Consider the following 25,317-nt stretch of genomic DNA (forward strand, 5'->3'; position numbering starts at 1 on the left):
ATCCGGTCCATTCTCATTTCCCCACTGAATCCTCATTCTCACATCCATTCCATTTCCTCAACAAATATTCTAAACCCATTTCATGTCTGGTCCTTAAACTCCTGAATTGAGCCAATTAGAGCTGCTGATGTTACCTTGTAGCTGCTGGTGGCCAACCTCATCCTCTGTCGAACATTCTTGCTAGACTGGAGAGGATGTACAGAGCAGGGTGCAGGGCCTTTCTCCAACACAGAGCCACAGTACAGGCCGAAGGGTGCAGACGGGAATCATCTCCGTAACGGACGTCCAACTCATTCTCGTGATCATCAAATTGATATTGGTGTTGTTGATTTAGCTAGCTAGTAAACAAACAACTTTCTGCTGGTGTGCAACACTGTCAACAAAATTCCCGCAACTTGAAAAGGTGCACTATACTGTGTCCCATTGGATGGATGCTCATTCTTCTTCTAGTGAACATTTTAGTAGTGGACAAAAGGAGCGTCATCTACTGTGCTTTTCAGATAACTTACATTTCGCAACATCCCGCACACACTCAAAATAAGCATCAGGCAGTGAAATACTCATATTTTAAATAATTTATTGCAGGCAAACAATACTGTTTATATGTACAAACATTCCTTTGAATGGGATCGATTAATTGCTTATGACAAATTTGAACTTGTAGGTGCATCCTTTGAGAGATTACTGTTTTAAGTGGGGGTTTCTCAATGACAGGTCCAAACTGCAGGACTACAAAAGGTTTAAAGCCGTGTTCAATAGACAAATTGAATTAAAAACGATACCAGAGCCAGGGGTGTATTCATTCTGCCAATTCTGTTGCAAAATGTTTCTTAAACTGAAGCAAATGGAATAGGAGTGACCTGTCCAAAATAAACGTGTTTGTTTTGCTCCGTTTGGTTCTTAAAATGGTTTCCGTAATGAATACACCACAGTACTGTACTCCTTAACAATTGTCCAATAACTTACAATTCTAAAAAGGCTAATTTAAACCAGTAAAAGGAAGAACAAAAATACCCCTAAAGTTGAAACTGGAGCTCTCTTTTGCAGACAGTTTGCTGCCACTTGACGGTATTCAGTATTTCTAGCTCTTTTATTCTTTTCACAAACCCACCTCCTTAAATGCATAGCTTGTTAAAGGGTGGTTGACCAACTAAATGGCCAAATCCTCAGTGTGCAATTTAACAAACTGTCCCTTGAGGTCAGTAGTGTGCAACATTCAGAACACTGAAAACAGAGAAGTACTATATAGAACAGACAATTCTCTTGAATGCTGTATTTATAAGCCCCATGAAGCAAAATTCTGGCAGTGCAGTGTTCGTTCTATACATCACATTTCTATTGCAAGGTTTTTTTTCTAGATAAAAAAAGGGGCTTAGGTGATGGTATGGCAGGAAGCATGGCAATGAGCATGGTTGGCCCGTTGGCCTCATCTTGGCGGTGTAGATTGTAGATTGCAAAAATAAATATTTATCCAATTTCCTGCAATTCTGCAGACTTCTCCATGGAGCGGAGATACATTTATGCAGTTTTAAAGCTAATTTCCTGAAAACGTTATTTATTTTTATACTTGGCGGCCTGTCTAAGCATATATTTTGTTTCTGCCCGAAAAAGCCCTATATTGTAAATGTTCTGAGTGTAGCCTCCCCTGCACTACTCCCTGTAGCTAAACCCCATATTCTGTCGTTGCTTATACAGTTAGTATGAAATCCAACTACGCACACATTTGATGATGCTACTCTGTTGTTGAGCTATTTATTAGTCTAAAATCCACCTCACACACTTTTTCCCCAATGGCGTTATGAGGAAGATTGAGGGAAAGTACCGTTTATGAAATAATCAAAAGAAGCAGAAAACTAACTCCCCCCACTCAGAACAGTCGCTTCAACTCAGCGGAAATAACGATCCAGTTGATTGTCCCCAATCTTGCAACCAACACAAATTGCAGCCAGAAAATAACCTGTAACTGAAGTGCAAACTATGCACAGTTTATTTTGCGAAAAAATATATATTTTTGAAACATATCAATTGCTGGTTATCTTTGATTTTCCCCCAGTCGCAAACACTCCAGCAAGTCGAACACGAAAGGTATGTGTAAATTCAGTCTCTCGCTATGCTCTCATACTTGTCTCATGGTCGTCTTTTTCGCTCAGACTCTAAGCAGAACTTCTCAAAAGCTTCCTCGATCTCAGGGTCCATCTCATCCTCGTCATTGAATGATCTGGAACACACAAAACGCAGGCAAAATTATTAAGGGAATATAGAGGTTTGTTTCAAATGCCATTCAGTGTACCACTAAATATCAAAGTCACAGTCCTCTAAAGGAAAAGGCATGCACACACAGTTGAGTGGGAGGTAGACGGGTCAACTAAACGCTCTTTCTGTTTCGTCTGCGGACTCAACTGACTCGGAGATTCTGGCTTCCCCTGTTCAATTGTGGGCTAAACAATTACACACAAGTCAACAACCTCATGTGGCTCTCAGGTTATGTGACCTGGGTGACATTTGCACTGCTAAATCATGGCCGCCACTGCAAAAAAATAAAAAGGAGATCTACGTATTACAGACCCAAACCCCCGCCAACTCTGCTTCCGCTGCTGAGAGAAATCCTAGGGGAAACACTGCATTGGCATACGCACACAGGAGTGAGGGAGAAAAGTCACAAGACAAATGCTACAGTGGCATTAGTGACTATGGCACTGGATTGTGTGACTTATTTTCTGTGGTCTGATGGTTCTCACAGAAGAATTTTCTAGAACTACAGAGGAATGTTCTAAAACTACAGAACAGCATTCTAGAACTATAGAGGAATTCTCTAGACCAGAATAGCATTCTAGAACTACATAGGAATATTTTACGGATTAAGTTCCATTATGGCTCACACACACATGGGAACCAGGTCAACTGAAAAAGCAAGGGAACATGACCAAAACTAAATCACAGACAATTATTACTCACAATTCATTTCCATTCTCTTCGTCGGCCTCTGGGAAATAGTCATCTTCCCGATCCAGGATCTCCTGGTATTTTTCAGAATATTCTACAACACCGAAACATACATTTAGGGACAATGTGTAGCTTGCAGGGTTTCACCTTGATGAAGGCTGAGGATAATACTTACCAGGGTCGGCTGCTGTAAAGGGAGTGCCATCTGCAGTGTAGAACGTAGGCTCATTCTGACAGGAGAAACAACACAAAGACAAACACAAGGAACAGAGGTGAAAGGGTGGTGGGCATGAACTTCCATTTGAACATTTAAACCAGTTTCGCCCAAATGTTGGATCGCCGGCAATTCCTTTTGTGTCAAGGCTTAAAGCAGGAGTTGGCTTGAGACATGAGTGAAACATTTAAAAGCTTGTTGTTCTTTGGCCCTAGTCCTCACTCCTCACCATGAAGTAGTTGGGGTCGTTGTCAGGTGTAGCGTCGGCAGCAGCAGCAGCATGGACCCTGCCCCAGTTACTAGACCTCAGCTCCACCAGCCGCAATAACATCTGCTTCACATCTCTGATGAAAACACAAGACAGTCTTTTATGTAATCACTCACTCGGCGTCAATAGCATCTTCTTCACACAACAGGCAGTCATTCATCCTACCATCTTTTACCTAATAGAAGAAGCAGTCATTTTACTTCTGAATCTGGCAGAGGTAACACACACACACCAACCTGCTGCACTGGGCGTCCAGCACAATGTTCTCAATCCTCTGGACTATCTGGTCCATGTCAGACTTCCCGCTCTCTTTCCACGTATCCTCCAAAACCGAGCCTGTCAACTACAGATGACATCACAGGTAAACGTCATTGTAACACAGGGGAATTTTTCTTGCACATTACAACAAGCTTGACATTACATTGTAATATAGTATCATTTGGATTGTGGCCTGCAGATTTCTTTCAATAGAGCGTAATTAACGGTGTACCACAGATGTGGAACATTGAATCAACTTGACATTGGAGATCAGAAAACGTGTGAAATCACCTTGAGCAGTTTGACAGCACAGATGAGGTTTCCATCCACGGGGTTGGAGAAGAGGGCATTCATCAATTCCCTCAGGGCAGTAAGCAGGACCTCAGCTCGAGACGGAGGCCCTTTCGCACTCTTAAGCTGAGACAACCAATCATACAAGACAGCGGTCAGGTTCGGTCTAATCTCAGTTAATTATAAAACCTAGCACCATTTGGTCAGATGCTCGACTATGTTCTGGGGGAAGCGTGTTTAAAAATAGGGCTGTGACGAATATGGAATTTTAGGAGACGATGAATTGTCATGCAAAATGGCCTCGGTTATTGTCGTAATTGTCATTTTTGTTGAAAGATGTTTTCAATTTATAATGCATCTTAGAAAAATAGCTACGACATACACAATGAATACAACACAGCTTGGTGACACCCCTATCCCATTTGGAAATGATGCTGCTCCTCCAGACCCTGCTATTCTGCTCGTAAAATGATTACCAACATAACTGCTATTGGGTAAACTATACAGTCACTTCAGAAAGTATTCACACCCCTTGACTTTTTTCACATTAAATTACTTCTAAATGTCAGGTTAAATTAAATTTCTTGAGTCAATAAGTATTCAACCCCTTTGTTATGGCAAGCCTAAATAAGTTCAGGGGTAAACATATGCTTAACAAGTCACATGGACTCAGTGTGTGTGATAGTGTTTAACATGATTTTTGAATGACTACCCCATGTCTGTACCCCACACATACAATTATCTTTAAGGTCCCTCAGTCGAGCAGTGAATTTCAAACAGATTCAACCACAAAGACCAGGGAAATATTCCAATGCTCGCAAAGGGCACTTATTGGTAGGTATTGGTATTTTAAAAATAAAAAAGAAGACATTAAATATCCCTTTGATCATGGTGAATTTATGAATCACTATTTGGTTGGCTTATTAATTAATACACTCAGTCTGTACAAAGATACAGGCGTCCTTCCTAGCTCTGTTGACGGAGAGGAAGGAAACCGCTCAGGGATTTCACCATGAGGTCAGTGGTGACTTTAAAACTGTTAAGAGTTTATTGGCTATGATAGGAGGAAACTAAGGATAGATCCTGAATACAAAGTTATGTTTGGGGCAAATCCAATACATTACTGAAAACCACTCCCCATATTTTCAAGCATAGTGTTGAATGCATCATGTTATGGGTGTGCTTGTTAAGGACTGGGGAGTTTTTCAGGATAAAAAAATTAACGTAATGAGCTAAGCACAGGTAAAATCTTAGAGGAAAACCAGGTTCAGTCTGCTTTTCATCAGACACTGGGAGATGAATTACCCTTCCTGCAGGACAATAACCTAAAACACAAGGCCAAATCTACACTGCAGTTGCTTACCAAGAAGACAGTGAATGTTCCTGCTCTTAGAGACTTACCCAGAAAGATTCAAATCAGTAATCGCTGCCAAAAGGTTATTCTACAAAGTATTGACTCAGGAGTCTGAATACTTATGTAAATGAGATCTGTATTTCATTATCAATACATTTGCAAAAAATTCTAAAAACACTAATCCATTTAGAATTCAGTCTGTAACAACAAAAATGTGGAATAAGTCAAGGGATAGAAATAGTTTCTGAATGCACTGCATCTACTTGAATATAAAGTTGGATCCCACCTATTAAGATATTTGTTTAAAAAAAAAATCCATGGCTAATGTCCATAATGGTCGATTACGCGATTATAAGATAATTGTGCCAGCCCTAGTTAGAAATTAAGATTTACGGTTTTCAAAGTCTCCACCCTTGCAAAAGGAAACTCAGCCAAAACCCCCCACCTCCGATATTTTCAACTGTGTTCATAATGAGTCAAAGTGAATCTGTTTAAGCAACTCCTTCGCTCAATCCTGATACGTCCAAATAACCAGTAACAAAAACCCAACTGTTACTCGTTATCTCACAGATCCCATAGCATTCCGACAGATCTACTGTACCAGTTATGTTCAGGTAGTCTATCCACAAGAGATTAGGTTCTGTCTAGAGTTTATTATCAACTCAAAATGTATCTAGGGGGAGGGGTTACGGAATTTGGGTTATGGGAAGCAAGTGTCAAAATTGAGGGGTTGAAATGGCACAGATCTACAGAGACAAAGACCCCCAAAAGACTTGGAAAGGACAGAGGGGCTTTTGCTCACCTCCAGTCTGAGGTAAAGCTCCCCCAGGAAGAGCACATAGGCATGGAACTTCTTCTGAGTCTCAGCGTCCCCCCGCACCGCTACACCCCTCTGTTCATACTCTGTCTGACACCTACCGGGGGAGGAGAGAGTGTGTTTCTGTATAAATGGCTACAAGTGTTACTTATGGTAGGCATAAAGCATCAGGACGAAGCCTATGATGACAAAAGTGATGACGTAGATTTTAGGCCTACTTGTTACTAACATAAACAAAGCTCACCGTTTTAGTAACAGCTGACGGAAGTTGCCTCTTGCTGGGCTGAGTGCAAGGTTATGAGACAGAAAGTTACAGAGCCTTGCCCCCGTGTAAGAGAAATTGGGGATAACAGTAGACTGCAAAACAGGCATCACAAAACATAACAAATTTTGTTTTAAAAATTGACAGTAAAACAACAGTAAACTACATATAGACAGTGCTATAAAATTTATAAGCAGGTAGATGGCCGAACCGTGCGTGTGTTGATACACATACTTGTGTGTAGAGGAGTTCCACCAATTCCTGCAGCGTCTCCTCTGTAGTGACCCAGCTGTTCAGCATGTTTGCTATGTGCTCAATGTCGTTCTCAAAGGACCCCGGTGAGGAGTTTAGGTGGCTGAGAAACTCCTCAACCAATTCAGACAATGTTGTCTCAGTATAATAGCCATCGCTGCCATCCTCCAAAACAGATTCCTTTAAAAATTGAGAATACCGGTAATCAAGGATGGTGACAAATATGGATACTAGCTAGACATTGGTAGTGGATGAGGTGATTGATTAGTTCAGTCCTTATAATGTAAAGTGCAGTTGATGAGGTACAATGCAACCCATTATCATTATCCATTTGTACAGGGTGTGAACCCAGCACCACAACACCTAATTTAATAAGGGGCTTTATTACTTGGTCAACCTAGTTCAGGGTTTCCCAAACTCAGTCCAGGGGCCCCTCCTGGGTGCACATTTTAGTTTTTTCCCTAGCACTCACTACACAGCTGATTCAAATGTGTAGTGAGTGCTAGGGCAAAAACTAAAACGTGCACCCAGGAGGGGCCCCTGGACTGAGTTTGGGAAACCCTGCCCAGGTGGAACCAGCCAGGTGTTAGTAGTACTGGGGGGAAGCCTGCACACTGTGGGTTCAGGACCAGTTTGTGGGAACACTGCTTTAATACCTCATAAGGGGATGAGCTGGAAGGGTAGAACTCGGGTGCGTTGGCTGACAGAATGGAGGTGTTCACCAGAGAGTCCACCCTTTTCACTTTGGAGACAAGAGTGCTGTTGTTGTGAATGACCTGGTGGGGTTTGCTTGGTCTTCTGCTTTCTGGGTGGGAAATGAAGGAAATACTGAAGACCATAGCTAGCAATAGAGGGTGGGTGACACTGGGTGGCACTGACCTAGCTAGTCATGTGACGTGATTTGGCCGCCGTCCTTGCACTTTATTTAGCAGCTAGCTCACAGACCAATGTCTAAAAATAGACTTACAATTTAGCTATGGGTCATTCATGAGACGAATAGCGAATTTTGTCGGTGTGACGGGGGGATTCAAGTTGTTCTTGCTTTTAGTATAATGTATTAATTGACGTAATTCAATTGACGTTAAAATTGTGTAGCTTCTAATATTTGTCTGAAACGTGTGCGCAGCCTTCTTGAGTCGTCTAACAGTATAGCTTGTCAGATATAGCTGACGTGAGCAAACGGGGCGCGCTCAACCCATGCCCGCGAGAGAATGTTGTGTAGATTCACGCTAGAGGTCCACTGTCAGGAAATTCACCCGTTTGTTGCCTATGCTAGCTAGCTACATACTAGCACCCGTGTGAAGCAAGCCATAATAAGTATGAGCCATTTCCGTTTCGCCTTCAAAATACAAGTTCCCCTTTGAAAGTGATTCAAATATTGGATTCATGATATGTTTGGCCTAGATAATGCTAAACAAGGTCAGAATGTTACATAAATTCAACAAAGCACAATTAGTTTACTTGTCGCACTGGATGTATTAGACTTTGTAATTGAATTGGGGGCATACTTAGTGGCAGTGCCTTCAGAAAGTATTCATACCCCTTGACTTATTCCACATTTTGTTACAGCCTGAATTCAAAATTGATTAAAAATAAGAAAACAATTAAAAATTCACCCATCTACACACAATACCTCCATAATGACAAAGTGAAAACATGTTTTTAGTAATGTTAGCAAATTGACTGAAAATGGACACAGAAATAACTCAATTTACAAAGATACTTTGTAGAATAACCTTTGGTAGCAATTACAGCTTTGAGTCTTTCTGGTTAAGTATCTAGCCTTGTTCACACTGCAGGCCTTAATGCTCATCAGTTTGTTTTTCAAATCAGTTTTCGACCACTGACTGTCCAAACAGCAAGTTACAAGTGACCAAATTGGATGTGTGTGTGTTCAGACAGCAGTCATTTGCTGACAAGGTTACGCTTGTCATAGTAACAACGTCAGTGTGTGCAATAGTGTAGGCTGATTGTTGGTTTTGCTTGTGCTTCATATCACTCAGAAAGTTATGTAGCAAGCTAAGGTGACAATGCCTGCCATAAACGTTTCCCAATTGCTTTGATTGTTCAAAATCATAGGGTAAGAACATCTTCAAAGCCTCAAAGGATAAGATGATCCAACTTTCAAATGGTCTTTTTTGGCTAGCCAAAGCAGACAACCAGCTAGCTGATTAGCTTTATAGCACATTCACAAATTTGTTTGTAAACAATTAACAAGCTAGTTAGCTACCACATGTTCTTGTCAAACTATCAACATAATAGCTAGCGAGCAACAAAATATGCCAAATAACAGTCTAAATACCACTTGAGGGCAAACATTTTTTAATCTGATTTGACCAGTCAGACAAGTTATGGCCAGGAAACAGATTTGTATCCGACTTCAAACCACCTACGAAGGTGCTTTGAAATGTGGCTTGAAATATCCAATTCCATATGCCTTTTGGCTGTCCAGACTGTAGGGGGTAGAAGAAGACTAGGTATTTCCCTTTGTAGTCCGACAGTATGAGCTCCTTAAACTTACCATCGATGACAGCTGATCCCTCAGCTGTCATCGAATAACAGATTCGAATCGGATATGCAAATAAATAGGATTTTAGTCACTTCAAACTGCCTATGTGAACACATTTTAGGTGCTTTCCACACTTGGATTGTGCAACATTTCCCCTTTATTATTTTCAAAAGTCTTCAAGCTCTGTCAAATTGGTTGTTGATCATTGCTAGACAACTATTTTCAGGTCTTGCCATAGATTTTCAAGTACATTTAAGTCAAAACTGTAAATTGTCCACTCAGGAACATTCACTGTCTTCTTGGTAAGCAACTCCAGTGTAGATTTGGCCTTGGATTTTAGATTATGGTCCTGCTGGAAGGTGAATTCATCTCCCAGTGTCTGGTGGAAAGCAGACTGAACCTGGTTTTCCTCTAGGATTTTACCTGTGCTTCGCTCCATTCCATTTGTCATGTCCTGAAAAACTCTCCAGTCCTTAAAGATTACAATCATACCAATAACATGATGCAGCCCCCAATATACTTGAAAATATGAAGTGTGGTACTCAGTGATGTGTTGGATTTGCCCCAAACATAATACTGTGTATTCAGGACAACAACAAAAAATTGCTTTGCCACATTTTTCACAGTATTTCTTTAGTGCCTTGTTGCAAACAGGATGCATGTTTTGGAATACTTTGATTCTGTCCAGGCTTTCTTATCACTCTGTCATTTATGTTAAAATTGGGGAGTAACTACAATGTTATTGATCCATCCTCAGTTATCACAGCCATTAAACTCTAACATTTTAAAGTCACCATTATTGGCCTCATGGTGAAATCCCTGAGCGGTTCTCTCTCTCTGGCAACGGAGTTAAAATCTAGGAAAAAAACATTGTTTTGACATTATAGGGTATTGTGTGTAGGTTAGTGACTTAATTTAATCCCTTTTAAATTCAGGTTGTAACACAAACATTTGGAAAAAGTAAAGGGGTGTGAATAATTTCTGAAGGTAGTGTATATGAACTGTACAGCCAAAGATTTTCTAACTAACCCAAGATAGACCACAGCCTGTTTCCAATTTGAGCAAATTTATCATAGTGGGCAGAACAAGCAAAGAGGTGGGAAGAGCCAGACACAAGCTAGCGAGATCCTATTGGCGCGTTCTAGCATGTATTTGCATATTTCCATTAGTGAACGCCTACTCTGACGTTCACGTCTGCAATAACTCAATTCAGCCTTGCATTACTAAACAATGCAACTTTTTAAAACTTTGGCAAAGAGTAAAGTCTACAAAACTTTGTCCTCTCTGTTCATAATATATTCTAGTTTCGGGAACAGAAAACTGTATTGAGATCAAATGTTCATAGATACAAAAATTTGCAGAGTTGCAAAGAAAAAGCCATATCTCAGACTGGCCAATAAAAAGAAAAGATTAAGATAGGAAAAAGAAAACAGACACTGGAGAGAGGATACAAAGCACTATGTTAAGGCCAAATCCAACAATGAATCACTGAGTATCAAATCCAAATCAAATTTTATTTGTCACATACGCTGAATACAACAGGTGTGTGTACCTTTCCATGAAATGCTTACTTACAAGCCCTTAACAAACAATGCCATTTTAAGAAAATAGAGTTATGAAAATATGTACTAAGTAAACTAAAGTGAAAAACAGAAAAAGCTCAAATAAACTAAATTAAAATACGGTACCAGTCAAAAGTTTGGACACGGCTACTCAAGGGTTTTTCTTTATTTTATAATTTTCTACATTGTAGAACAATAGTGAAGAAATCAAAACTATGAAATAACACATGGAATCATGTAGTAACCAACAAAAAAAAGTGAAACAACTGAAAATATACTTTATATTTAAGATTCTTCAAAGTAGCCACCCTTTGCCTTAATGACAGCTTTGCACACTGTTGGCATTCTCTCAACCAGCTTCATGAGGCAGTCACCTGGAATGCATTTCAATTAACTGGTGTGCCTTGTTAAAAGTTAATTTGTGGAATTTCTGTACTTCTTAATGCATTTGAGTCAAACAGTTGTGTTGTGACAAGGTAGGGGTGGTATACAGAAGATAGCCTTATTTGGGAAAAGACCAAGTCCATATTATGGCAAGAACAGCTCAAATAAGCAAAGAGAAACGACAGTCCATAATTACTTTAATGTCAAGAACTTTGAAAGTTTCTTCAAGTGCAGTCGCAAAAACCATCAAGCGCTATGATAAAACTGGCTCTTATGAGGACCGCCACAGGAAAGTAAGACCCAGTTACCTCTGCTGCAGAAGATAAGTTCATTAGAGTTGAGTGCACCTCAGATTGCAGCCCAAATAACTCCTTCACAGAGTTCAAGTAACAGACACATCATCATCAACTGTTCAAAGGAGACTGCATGAATCAGGCCTTCATGGTCAAATCGCTGCAAAGAAACCACTACTAAAAGTACACCAATAAGAAGAAGAGACTTGCTTGGGCCAAGAAACATGGGCAATGGACATTAGACCGGTGGAAATCTGTCCTTTGGTCTGATGAGCCTAAATTTGGTTCCAACCGCCATGTTTTTGTGAGAGGCAGAGTAGGTGAACAGATAATCTTGGCATGCGTGGTTCTCACCGTAAAGCATAAAGGAGGTGGTGTGATGGTGCATTGCTGCTGACACTGTCCGGGATTTATTTAGAATTCAAGGCACACTTAACCAGCATAGCTACCACAGCATTCTGCAGTGATACGCAATCCCATCTGGTTCACACTTAGTTGGACTATCATTTGTTTTTCAACAGGACAATGACCCAACACACCTCCAGGCTGTGTAAGGGCTATTTGACCAAGGAGGAGAGTGATGGAGTGCTGCATTAGATGACCAGGCCTCCACAATCACCCGACCTCAACCCAATTGAGATGTTTTGGGATGAGTTGGACCGCAGAGTGAAGGAAAAGCAGCCAACAAGTGCTCAGCATATGTGGGAACTCCAAGACTGTTGGAAAAGCATTCCAGGTGAAGCTGGTTGAGAGAATGCCAAGAGTGTGCAAAGCTGGCAAAGGCAAAGGGTGGCTACTTTGAAGAATCTCATATTTTCATTTGTTTAACACTTTTTTGGTTACTCTATGATTCGATGTGTTATTTCATAGTGTTGATGTCTTCACTATTATTCTACAATGTTAGAAAATAGTAAAAATAAAGAAAAAAAATAAAGAAAAAACATTGAATGAGTAGGTGTCCAAACTTTTGACTGGTACTGTATATAAAAAAGTAACAAGAAAATAACAATAATGAGACTATATACAGAGGGTACCGAGTCAATGTGTGGGGGTACAGGTTAGTCAAGGTAATTTGTACATGTAGGTAGGTGTAAAGTGACTATGCATAGATAAAACAGCGAGTAGCAACAGTGTAAAAACAAAGGGGATGGGGGGGGGGGGGGGGGGGGGGGGGTCAATGCAAATAGTCCAGGTGGCCATTTTCTTAATTGTTCGGCAGTCTTATGGCTTGGGGGTAGAAGCTGTTAAGAAGCCGTTTGGACCTAGACTTGGCACACCAGTACTGCTTGCCATGCTGTAGCAGAGAGAACAGTTTATGACTTGGGTGACTGGAGTCTGACAACTTTTAGGGCCTTACTCTGACACCACCTAGTATATAGGTCCTGGATGGCAGGAAGCTTGGCCCCAGTGATGTACTGGGCTGTACGCGCTTCATATTTTCAAGCATGGTGGTGGCTGAATCATGTTATGGGTAAGCTTGTCATCGGCAAGGACTAGGGACTTTTTTTTAGTATAATAAAAGGAGTAGAGCTAAGCACAAACATGGTCCTATTGGAAAAACTGGTTCAGTCCGCTTTCCAACATACACTAGGAGAAAAATCCACCGTTCAGCAGGACAATAACTTAAAACGCAAGGCCAAATATACACTGGAGTGACTTACCAAGGCGACATTAAAATGATCTTGAGTGACTTAGTTACAGTTTTGACTTAAATCAATGGCAAGATTTAAATGTCTAGCAATGTCTAGCAATGATCAACAACCAATTTGACAGCGCTTGAAGAATAAATGGGCAAATATTGTAAAAATTCAGATTTGCAAAGCTCTTAGACTTAGCCAGTTTTATTTTCCATTAATAATTTTTTTTTAGAAATTTTCTTCCACTTTGATAGACTATTTTATGAAGATCGTTAACCCCAAAAAATGGACAGTTAAATCCCACTTTGTAACAACAGAATAAGTCAAGGGGTGTGAATACTCTGAATGCACTGTAGAATGACTGACTGGCTCCAGATTGTATTAAATTCAGGCCGGTGACACCGCTACAGTCCGGAACCAACTGTGACATGTTTTGCTATGGCCCTGGGTTGGTTTTAGTTTATTGCTGCTAGTTAGTACACTGTTGTAGTCAGCTAGTACCATGATAGCTGCATCCAATTTTATTTGTGCCCTAGACATGGGTTGCACCTCAGAGGCTAATTTGGCTGTTTTGTCTAAATTACACTTACTTAGAGTGGCATGGAAATACGATGATGTTGCTAAAATAGGCAAATAAGTAGTAGGAAACAACTTTGCCCTATGATGCCATTAAGCTTACTTCAGAGCGATGGCAATGTTGCCATTAATGTTACCAGCAGTGTCTAAAAAAGCTAGCAATGCTAATGTAGGCTAGCTAAAATACAGTGGTCCCCTCAATCTTAGTTAGCTGGCTAAAGTTACAGTGCATCTTAAGTAAATCTGGCAACATCACACTCGTGACAAATGGTTTTCATACTAATTATTTGTCTTCTTTTGAAATGTTATTGTGTTTCCAAATCAAATCAGAGTTCCATTGAGGTACGCTAACGTTAGCCAGCTAGCTAGCTAACTAGGTAGCAAGTCGGTAGTTAGCTAGATAATATCAGCTATGCTAGCGATGATAATGATTATCAAAAGATACATAACCATATATATAACGAACAGTCTAAGGTCTAGCTACCAGTACACCACTGGGGACCAACAAACTCCAACCACCTATTCTGCATGATAGGGTCCTTCAGCAGGGCATGCAAACCATAGTTGTTGGCTATGCATCCTGCTGGACGCACGCATTGCATGGTCAATCCGTATAGAACTTCTCAGTCTCAAACGGCCATGATCCTTTTAGCGAGTTGGGTGGGGGCGATGAAACGGGACACCATTCAATGACGCGAAGCGGGCGGAGGGGCAAATTTGCATGTGGAGCTTGGCAAAAGGGGGCATGGTTTGTTGACATAATTGTAATCCAAACCCAACTTTCATTTACTACTTGTGACGCACTGAGGTTCCAAACTGTCCATTATGACCAAAGTTATCCTATTAAGAGGACGTAGACGGCGGACGTAAAGGTAATGGCGGACTGAACGAAGTTATGTAGAGCACCTCAAGATAAAACATAATATTCGAAATATCTGCTAAATTAGACTCAAATATTAGCACTAAATAATCTGGTGGGTGATAACCTTCAATCTGGATAATAACACAAAACAAATCCTAAGACTAGAAACATTTATCGACAAATATTACGAAAACAAGCAACACCCAAACATGACGGAGAATAAGACAGGGGAACCGAATCAAAAGCGAAAACGTGACTCCTCAACCGACACGGATGATCTAATATTCTCAACACCAGCAATGGTAAAGGTCGAAACCGATCTGTTAAAATCAATAAATGACAAACTGGGTATACTTGAATTAGTTAGTAAAGATATAAAAGACTTGAAGGCAAGCCTAGAGATGAGTGATGAAAAAGCTGCAACATTGGAAAAGGAAACACACGCGCTAAAAGTGACGGTCAATAAGATTGAAACCGAAATGAATGAATTTAAAAAGGAGAACAACGTTCTGAAAGAATGCTTACTGGACATACAAACTAGATCCATGAGAGAGAATTTGGTACTTACAGGTATCCAAGAGAAAGAAGGAGAGGTTCCTGAATCTGTAGTTAGAGAGTTCCTTTTTGCAGCGCTTCAGATTCCACGCGAAGTTATCGATAAGATCCAACTTGAACGTGTACACCGCCTCGGACAGAGAGGGCAGAGGTACGAACGCCCAATCGTTGCCAAATTTGCTTCATTTAAAGATAAAATAATGGTTAAAAGCCTGGGTAAAAGACTTGCTGGGACCAAAATTGGCATGAATGATCAGTTTCCGAAAGAAATTGCAGAACGGCGCAAAGTTCTGTATCCAATTTTCAAAGAAAATAGATTAAAAGCGAAACGAGTAGCTCTCGTCGTGGATAAACTATATATTGATAACCAGTTGTTCAGAGACACAAAGATTACTCCATGGTTATTTTAAAAATTACAAAGTTCTCATAGATGAGGAAAATAAACACAATTCAAGCCCGGTTACTGATTGTAACAATACAAAATATAGCTTTTCTATAAATCTTCACATATAACTAATTGAACACAAGCACTATTTCTACATAGTGAAGATAAAAACTAAGTAAACAGAAGGCACAGTATGTGTGGATGGTGTGGTGTGTGTTTATTTTTATTTGTTATGTTTGGAAAGTTGAGTGAGTGAGTAATGAAATAGTTGCATATCCCAGAGCCAGTGTATTGCTGTGGGCCGGGTATGAGAGGGCTTTCAATGTTGTTCAAATGATGGATATACTTTTATAATGAATTATACGTCTTATTTATTTATTGTCCTATCATGGGGAACTACATTTTTAAAATAAATTATATCTAATTATTTATTATCCTATTTTAATGGTACGGTCCATGGCCCTATACCCTAGACACCCACATGAATGGCCCAGATACTAAGGAGAAGTCCCTAACTGTTTTATGTGCATGCTGTAAACGGTCTGTATGCAGCCAAAATGAGGACAGGGACCATGAGCAGCACTGCCCCCTCAAGATTCTGAGCCTGCTTGGCAGGGTTGGTCCTGCAAAGCCAAAGCCCCCTAAAGGGAGAGCATAATAAACAAGGAAATTCTCAAAGCTGCTAATGAGAACCTTGACGACCTTGTACCTAGCCGGTGGGGATTCCGGTGGGGTGCCCCCACCCAGGCAGTGGCAGTGCTGGCAACACTAGCTGCAGTAACCCATGGGGAGGGGGTCACACTCGGACATTCAGAGAGGGGGTATATTATTGTGGCCCTGGTGGCACGAAACCAATCGGACTGCATGGAGATGCTTGGGAACATGGTCAAAATGGATGACCGTATTGTGGGTGTTTCAGGAAGAAGGTGTACATTTGACCTCCATCATCTAGGATGTGACAATGGTAAATAAATCTCTACATTTATGCTCATTTTTTGCGCGGTCTTGCAGGCCTTCTCATGCAGCTGCAACTGCAAGTACATTTGTAAATCATGACCCATCTTGAGTTGGGCTCTGGGATGGTGCAATTGTTGAGAGGGTGAGCTTATGGTTGTGTGGGGGTAAGGGCTGAATGTGTGTGGGTGTAGGTGTGTATCCCACAACTGTTGCGAAGGAAGAAGTAAAAGATGTTAGGGACTATAGAGGATGATTCACAGCAATATGTAATAAAAATCGAGGTGAGGGCGATGGAAATGCATTTGGCAATGGATCTGCTTCGGTTCGGTGGATGGTGCTGTGTGCACTTTTCGAAGGATGGATCCCAGTCGGTCCGGGGCTTTGCGATGCGGGGGGTCGGGGGTGGTCTGCCGGGCATTGGGATGACAACCCAACTCGAGATGGGGGCTTTTGGCGGGTGGAATAGGGGGGACCAATTGGAGGTTTGCTTAGTGGAGATGCAAATGTCATGGTACAACTATATAGACACTCAATCATTATGTTACTTTTTAATAGGACGTTTACAAACATCTATTTTGATAAAAATAATTGAAAGGTGTGTCTCATTATGGTAAGTGGTGAAATAAGTATAGCCAGTTACAATTGTAATGGCTTAGCAGATAATAAGAAAAGACGATCAGTATTTACCTGGCTAAAAGAGAAGGATTATAATATCTACTGTTTACAGGAAACCCATTCGACAGTTTTAGATGAAGTTTTGTGGAAAAAGAACTGGGGGGGAAAAATATATTTCTCCCATGGGCAAAGAAATTCAAAAGGGGTGATGGTTTTAATTAATAATAACTTTGATCCAAATGTGCAACTTGTCCAAACAGATCCTCAAGGTAGATGGATTATTTTAAATATGTTATTGGACAATAAACATATATGGCTTATTAACCTATACGGTCCGAATAATGATGATCCAAGCTTCTTTGACAATATATATAAGAATGTATCAACTCTACAAGCAACACTAGACTCTATTATTATAGTGGGAGATTTTAATACGGTCTTAAATACCTCTATGGACCAGAAAGGAAATCACACTACAAACTATCACCCTCAGGCACTTAAGGAAATCAGGAATGTCATGGATGTATTGGAATTAGTGGATATATGGAGACTTAAATACCCTGACCTAGTGAGATATACATGGCGGAGGCTTAATCAAGCTAGTCGCCTTGACTACTTTCTTATATCATTCTCTCTGGCACCAAAAGTTAAAAAGTGTTTGATAGGGGACAGAATGCGGTCGGACCATCACATAATTGCCATATATATTACTCTTACAGAATTTCCACGTGGGCGAGGATATTGGAAATTTAATCAAAGCCTACTAGATGATAAATTGTTTAGAACTAGGACAGAAGAATTTATAACTGACTTTTTTAGACATAACATAGGTACAGCAGATCCCCATTTTGTATGGGACACTTTTAAGTGTGCCTTTAGAGGCCATGCAATTCAGTACTCATCTATAAAACAAAAGCAATTTCGATCAAAAGAGTCCATATTAACAAAGGAAATTGAAGGACTAACAGTATAGTTAGATAACAATAAAAACGGTACCATAGAGGCACAGAATAAGTTAGAGGAAAAACAAAAAGAAATGGAGGAACTTATTCAAGAAAGATCCAGTGTAATATATTACAAAAATAAAGCGAACTGGATGGAATATGGGGAAAAATGCACCAAATTCTTTTTCAATCGTCAATATAGAAATGCTACCAAAAAAAACGTATTAAAACTTGTTACAAATGATGGAGTCACGCATGATTCACCAAATGATATTTTGAAAGAGGAAGTAAAGTACTTTAAGAATATATTTTCGTTTCAGGCTCCTCCATCTCCACTAACTGAAACTAATTGTATGGATTTTTTCCCTAATAATAATGTAAAATTAACATCTGTACAGAAAGACTCATGTGAAGGCCTAATTACAGAGGAGGAACTACTTGATGCAATTGGGGCCTTTAAGGATGGGAAAACTCCAGGACTGGATAGCATAACAGTGGAAGTATACAAACATTTTTGATAGATTATCAGACACGCAACAAGAAGGTGTGATATCATTATTACTGAAACAGGACCCAAGTGGTATATATAAAGATCCAGTCCATTTAAAAAATTGGAGACCTCTTACACTTCAGTGTTGTGATGCAAAAATCCTAGCAAAATGCTTGGCGCATAGAATAAAAAAAGTTTTGTCAGATATTATTCATCCTAATCAGACAGGTTTTTTACATGGACGATACATTGGAGATAATATAAGGCAAGTACTGGAAACAATGGAACACTATGAAATATCGGGGACACCAGGCCTGGTTTTCATAGCTGATTTTGAAAAGGCTTTTGATAAAGTACGACTGGAGTTTATATATAAATGCCTAGAATATTTCAATTTTGGGGAATCTCTTATAAAATGGGTAAAATTTATGTATAGTAACCCTAGGTGTAAAATAGTAAATAATGGCTACATCTCAGAAAGTTTTAAACTATCTAGAGGAGTAAAACAAGGTTGTCCACTATCGGCATATCTATTTATTATTGCCATCGAAATGTTAGCTGTTAAAATTAGATCAAACATTAATATTAAGGGATTAGAAATCCAGGGCCTAAAAACTAAGGTGTCATTGTACGCTGATGATTCATGTTTTCTTTTAAAACCACAACTAGAATCTCTCCACGGCCTCTTAGAGGATCTAGATACATTTGCTATCCTCTCTGGATTAAAACCAAATTATGATAAATGTACCATATTACGTATTGGATCACTAAAAAATACACATTTTACATTGCCATGTAGTTTACCAATTAAATGGTCTGACGGTGATGTGGACATACTCGGTATACAAATCCCAAAAGAAAGAAATGATCTCACTCCAATAAATTTTTATAGAAAGTTAGCAAAAATAGATAAGATCTTGCTACCATGGAAAGGAAAATACCTGTCTATTTGTGGGAAAATCACCCTGATTAACTCTTTAATCATATCACAGTTTACCTATTTGCTTATGGTTTTGCCTACACCTAGTGACCTGCTTTTTAAATTATATGAACAAAAAATATTCCATTTTATTTGGAACGGCAAGCCAGATAAAATTAAAAGGGCCTATTTATATAACGAATATGAATTCGGAGGGCAGAAATTATTAAATATTAAAGCATTAGACCTCTCACTAAAGGCATCAGTCATACAAAAGTTATACTTAAATCCAAACTGGTTCTATAGTAGATTGGTACGAATGTCTCATCCTATGTTCAAGAAGGGCCTTTTTCCCTTTATTCAGATTACACCTGCTCACTTTCGGTTGCTTGAAAAGGAAATAATTTCCAAAATATCTTTATTTTTTAAACAAGCCTTAAAGTTGGTTGCAATTTCAGTTTAATCCACCTGAAAGGACGGAACAAATAGTACAACAAATCTTGTGGTTAAATTCAAATATAGTAATAAAAAAAACTGTATTTATCGAAGAAATGTTTAAAAAAAGTATAATTTTTGTGAATGATATCATAAATAGGACTGGTGGAGTAATGTCACACATGTAGCTAACACAGACATATGGAAATGTCTGCTCTACCCAAAATTACAACCAATTAATTGCGGCATTACCACAAAAATGGAAGAGGCAGGTGGAAGGGGATAAAAGTAAGGAACTTGTATGTCGGCCTTATATTAAAGAACATAAATGGTTAAAGAAAAGTGTGATAAATAAAAACATATACCAATTTCATTTAAGGACCAAAAAACTTACAGCTGTGCCATATAAATTGCAAAATAGTTGGTAAGAGATTTTCGATGTACCCATTCCATGGCACATGGTTTATGAATTGATACGCAAAACAACGCCGGATTCAAAACTTCGAATTTTTCAATTTAAATTATTATACAAAATTCTTGCAACTAATAGAATGTTATATATATGGGGGATACAATCTTCCCAGCTCTGTAGATTCTGCTGTGAGGAGGCAGAGTCATTAGACCATTTATTTTGGTATTGTCCGCATGTAGCTCGTTTTTGGTCACAGGTCCAGGAATGGTTGAAGAATTGCAACATTTGCGTAGAACTAACGCTACAGATAGCAATACTGGGGGATTTGAAAAGCCATAGTCAATCAATCAATAATATAATAATTATTTTAGCAAAAATGTTTATTTTTAATTTACAATCCGTGGAAGCTATGAGAATAGGAAGATTCAAATCTTCTGTGAAGCATCACAGCACAGTTGAAAAATATATGGCAAATAAAAATCCGAAATGGATGATGTTGGAAGATAGATGGGAAAGGTTGAGTGGAGCTGAAGGGTGGGACTAATAACAAGATAAACAATGTAGGGCATACGGGATCTGTGAAATGTGTATAGGTGCGGAGCTATTGTGAAATAGCACAGTTACAAGTGGAAATCAAACTGGATGGACAACAGAAATAGAGGAAGGACTAAGAACAAACAAGAGAGAACTATTATAAAGTAGACTGTGTCTGTAAAATGTGTATAAGATGTATAAATTGAAGGTAAAAACAGAAATGTTTATCAGTTTACTCCAATTGGGGGATCGGTGGTAGGGTTTGCGGGGAATAATAATAAAGGTATACTCTTTAAAAAAAGTATGTATGTCTATGTAGGTATGTGTATGTATATATGTGTATATGTATGCATACGTGAATGGATATATATATTTACCCAAAAAAATATGGGGGATTGGAAATGATGCAGACAATTACATTGGAAGCAACATTCTTTCCGCAATATTAAGCTGATCCACCCCCCAGAAGTAAAAAAATTAAAAAATAAAAATAAAAAATAATAAAAAAAAAAAAAAAAGTTATCCTATTAACACTTTGTAGTCAATTTTGACACTATAATCAATGTTTAACTGATGCCACATAGGCCGTTTTCAAAGGGATTAGTTGATTTTTAGAGGCAGTCGCTCTTTAAAAAGCATCAATAGGACAAACTGGCTAATTAGACAGGAATGTCAGTCTATTCTATTAGTGCATCAAATACAAGAACCACATTTCTATAGCATCTTTGTATCTGCCATTTCACACAATCACCTGTTGAGGATCGTAATTTGGCACCATTAAGGCAATCACATGCAGTCAGTCCTTATCACCAGTTGATGACTGAGCCCTGGCCAGCCTTACGTGGATGTAACAATTTATATTATCATTGGAAGCAAACCAAAAGTAGCCCAGAACAAAAAAGTATTGATTTGTTTTCATGTGAACTGAAACAAACCACATCCATTTATAGCATAGATACTCTGTACTAAAATACAGACACCAATCACCCACCATCTCCCAACTCCCTTTCCAGCTCTTGCAGAGTGATTAATGTCTATCAGATTTGGATAAAGCCACTTTGTTTGCCATGTATGACTGAAGGTAAAAGGTTATTTCAACCTATATTTAGGCATGTTCTTTCTGTGTGGTCTGCAAATGTATCTTATCTGTGGTCTAAAGAAATTCCCTTATGCTTTAATTCAATGATCCCAGACCCCGTAGACATCTTATTAGGCTATTCACTGTGATTCTACCATGTAAAATCTATGCCAGACCCTCTCAGTGAATATTCCAAATCTCCATCTCCTTGTCCAAGTGATTTACATGGTAATCAAAATGTCACACCAAGGTAAGTCTACACGAAACACAGCCCATATTTGAAGTGTTTTCTAAAATACCCTATGGGAAAAATGAATGGTGGAAAAACTATTGGAACCATTTCCCTGTTTGACCACTAGGTTTTATGGGTATTATTACACCACTGTGGGGCTCTATTGAACTCCATACAAAAACACCTTCCTCGGTGGGCGAAACAACGCCACCTGCTGTACAGAGGGATTTTCTGCCGAGTTTGACCTCTCTTCCTTTTCCTCTCTGATATAAGTATGCCTCCAATGAAAATCTAAAGTCTAATACATCCAGTGCGATTTCAACTGATTTTAACTTTTTTAGTATCAAATGAACTATATATTGTGTTGAATTCATACAACATTCCGATCTTGTTTAGTATTATCTAGTCCAAATGGCATGATTCCACTATTTGTATCAGTTTGAATCACTTTCAATGAGGGACTTTTATTTTGAAGGCGAAACCCAAAATTCAACTATTGTGGCTAGCTTCACACAGGTCTAGCTAAATACCTAAAAATGTAGCCAAAGATGCTGGTAACTAAAACAGTAATCCAGTAATTTATAAGGTTTCCCTTCTTGTCTATGACATAGCTAACTAATGCAAATTATGATGTAAGATGTAAAATGTAGCCAAAGATGCTGGTAACTAAAACAGTAATCCAGTAATTTATAAGGTTTCCCTTCTTGTCTATGACATAGCTAACTAATGCAAATTATTTACAGTAAAAGCATATTTGAACTGACAGCACATCTTACCTCCGCCGATAGCCTCACTAGTGTTTGTGTTGTTCTCAGTCAAAGGTGGAGACGTCCGAGGCTGTCGTAGAGGCTCACGCTGGTTGAAAACAGAGTTTGCGTCCCCGTCTCCTACATCTGCGAGTCCGGGGCTTGTTGGCTTTATACGGGCTCTACCTGCGCCTGGGGCTCGGTCGAAATTCTCAGTCATCTCTGCTGCTTGTTTGTACTACGGCCTGTTTGGTAAAGCACAACACTACAGAACACCTGGCATTCCCTCCAAACAAATGTGAAGCGGTTTGGTAATTCCAATAACGTGGTATTAAATTATTATTTAGTTTGGCCTCAAACACTCACCTATCTCACTTTAATATTTACGTTTATTTTCTCGATCGGATATTAAAACATATTTCTGTAAGGCCACTTCCTTCAACAGCAAATCAGGATATCGGCTGATTATTCATATGCAAGTGAAGGTGTTGGTGACCTCTAGGGGAAGGGAGTGGCAGAGCACCAACTTGGAGCTGAGCGGAGTGGGTCGTCGGTAGACTAGATATCATAAACACAAAGTCATAATTACTATTAAAACCCTTCCTATTTTTAAAATGTATCTTCTTATAATCTGAGTTGAACCATAACCACACTGCTAACCTAACATTATGCCTAGTCCTAACCTTAAACTAACCTCAAATGTTTGATTTCATACATTTGTACGATATAGTCAATGTTGCCTTTGTGGCTGTGGTAACTAGTCACAACCGAGCGGAAGCAGACCGTAAAAAAGTCCCAGGAGGACTACATTGAGCTGAAGCAAACAAGTAAGTTAATCAAATACACATATCATGATAGATGTGACCCAGGTTCTTTAGCAATGAAAGGGAGTGGGGTGGTCGAATAATATAAACATACCACCCACCTCCCACACTACAATAAAACCACAGACGCATGCATCAGAGAGCAGAATCAGGATCCTTGTGGATCAAACCCTCTCACATGTGCCACTCTCCCTCTGCTGCTCTCTCAGTAGCTGCCCACTACAAACATGTGTGTTTCACCAGACATAAACAGAATAAGCATTCATTAGTTGTTTAGCCTTCAGTCATTTTCCACTTGTTTCCCAAAGCTGTATCACATTATGTGAAAGAGCATTCCCGTTCCAGAAATGTGGAGACACACTTTGATAAAAAATTACATCCCCTATTTTCTGCTATTGCTGTTTTTCCCCCAAATGGGTGTCTTGGAGAGAGTTCAAACATTCACAAGTCAAGTCTTAAGAACGCATAGAAGATGAAAGATGACAACAATGCTTTTTGGAGTCCTTGCTAGCTGGCGTTGTGTGTGTGTGTGTGTGTGTGTGGGGGGGGGGGGGGGGGGGGGGGGGCACTGGCTGTGTGTTCAGGGCAATTCGTTTGACTATTAGCCTTGTGGCATATGGGCTATACTACTATCTGTGACCAAGTGACAATATAGCATAATGTTAAAATCCAAGGAAATGCTGTGAAAAGGGGACGATATCAAGGCCATGGTGGAAATTGTAACGTGGCTCAGCGAGGATTGCTATACTGCCCCCTCGGAATGGAAAGGCAGACTTCGACTACTCAGCCACCTCACACATCTGAGCCATGCGCTCCAATGGCCTCACAGTCACCATTCCACTTCTGACACCAACGTAGCGAATGGCACGGCAGGGAATCAAACCTGGGTCGCTGGCGGGAAAGGCAAACACCCTGCGCATTGCATCAATAGGGTTAACCCCATTTGGTGGGAATTTAACTTGGCTCATATAGTAAGGACCATTGCAGTATGTTGGAAATACATTGCAACATCACAAAACAATTTGTTGTGAGTCCATAAGCCATCATTATGGGGACAATATTAGCATTTCTAGCTCAAAGCAAATACTGTCATGATCCCTGGCATCCTACAGTATCTCCAAGCATTTACTGTAGTTCCAGGTCAGGAATCACGGTCTCTAGTTGAATGGGACAAATCTGGACATTTTCATGTTAGTTTTGCACACACTCTGTGCTCTTTTCCCAATTTCACACCCTTACATAAAAATATATTTAGATGAGAGAGGCACAGGACCGAGCGTTCGTGGTGTTAACATTTTCCCCCTGGTCTTTTGATCTGGCATCTGACAGCTGTCATTGATTAGAGCATTTGTTGACGATTACAGGAGGAAGTGGGTGGCGAGACACAGGTCATACGGACATCTCTCTCACACACGCATCGCGTGCACGCATCGCACGCGCCCACACAGGCACGCACACACAAACACACACTCACAGCCTCCTACCCCACATACCCTGCACCACATTCTAGTAAGGGCTTGATGTGGGACAATATAATGCAGAAACGTGAGGTCTACATACTATCAACTTTTCTTCATATTACTTACTGTATGAAAAAAGGGTTTCTTTCTGTATCCATGTGGCCCAAGGCCTCCGCAACATTCGGGAATGTTGCAGCTCCACGGTAATGGGGTGATAGTTGAAAAAATGATGTAAGCATCTACAGCCCA

At 39.7% G+C, this 25,317-nt stretch overlaps 1 protein-coding gene across 1 annotated transcript; it reads right to left on the bottom strand.

The window, feature by feature from the left end:
• Positions 1-560: 560 nt before the first annotated feature.
• LOC129853801 (polyadenylate-binding protein-interacting protein 1-like) lies at positions 561-23,249 on the bottom strand. Its single transcript, XM_055920215.1, has 11 exons — positions 22,815-23,249; positions 7,316-7,464; positions 6,642-6,839; positions 6,390-6,502; positions 6,131-6,242; positions 3,975-4,100; positions 3,662-3,768; positions 3,387-3,501; positions 3,119-3,173; positions 2,956-3,037; positions 561-2,218 (listed from the first exon to the last, which is right to left on the bottom strand). Exons 1-11 carry the CDS (start codon positions 23,002-23,004, stop codon positions 2,128-2,130), a joined length of 1,338 nt encoding a protein of 445 aa, XP_055776190.1. The 5' UTR covers positions 23,005-23,249; the 3' UTR covers positions 561-2,127.
• Between the last annotated feature and the right edge of the window lie 2,068 nt (positions 23,250-25,317).

This window comes from Salvelinus fontinalis, chromosome 4 (genome assembly GCF_029448725.1).
Source record: "Salvelinus fontinalis isolate EN_2023a chromosome 4, ASM2944872v1, whole genome shotgun sequence".
Classification (NCBI taxonomy): Eukaryota; Metazoa; Chordata; class Actinopteri; order Salmoniformes; family Salmonidae; genus Salvelinus; species Salvelinus fontinalis.

Bases quoted from the DNA above. Each gene is read 5' to 3' on its own strand.
- LOC129853801 (XM_055920215.1), bottom strand. From the start codon at position 23,004: ATGACTGAGAATTTCGACCGAGCCCCAGGCGCAGGTAGAGCCCGTATA. The intron at 7,465-22,814 runs GTAAGATGTGCT...TTTCCCACCCAG, and splicing joins TAGTGAGGCTATCGGCGGAG to AAAGCAGAAGACCAAGCAAA. The intron at 3,174-3,386 runs GTGAGGAGTGAG...TTCTCCTGTCAG, and splicing joins ACGACCCCAACTACTTCATG to AATGAGCCTACGTTCTACAC.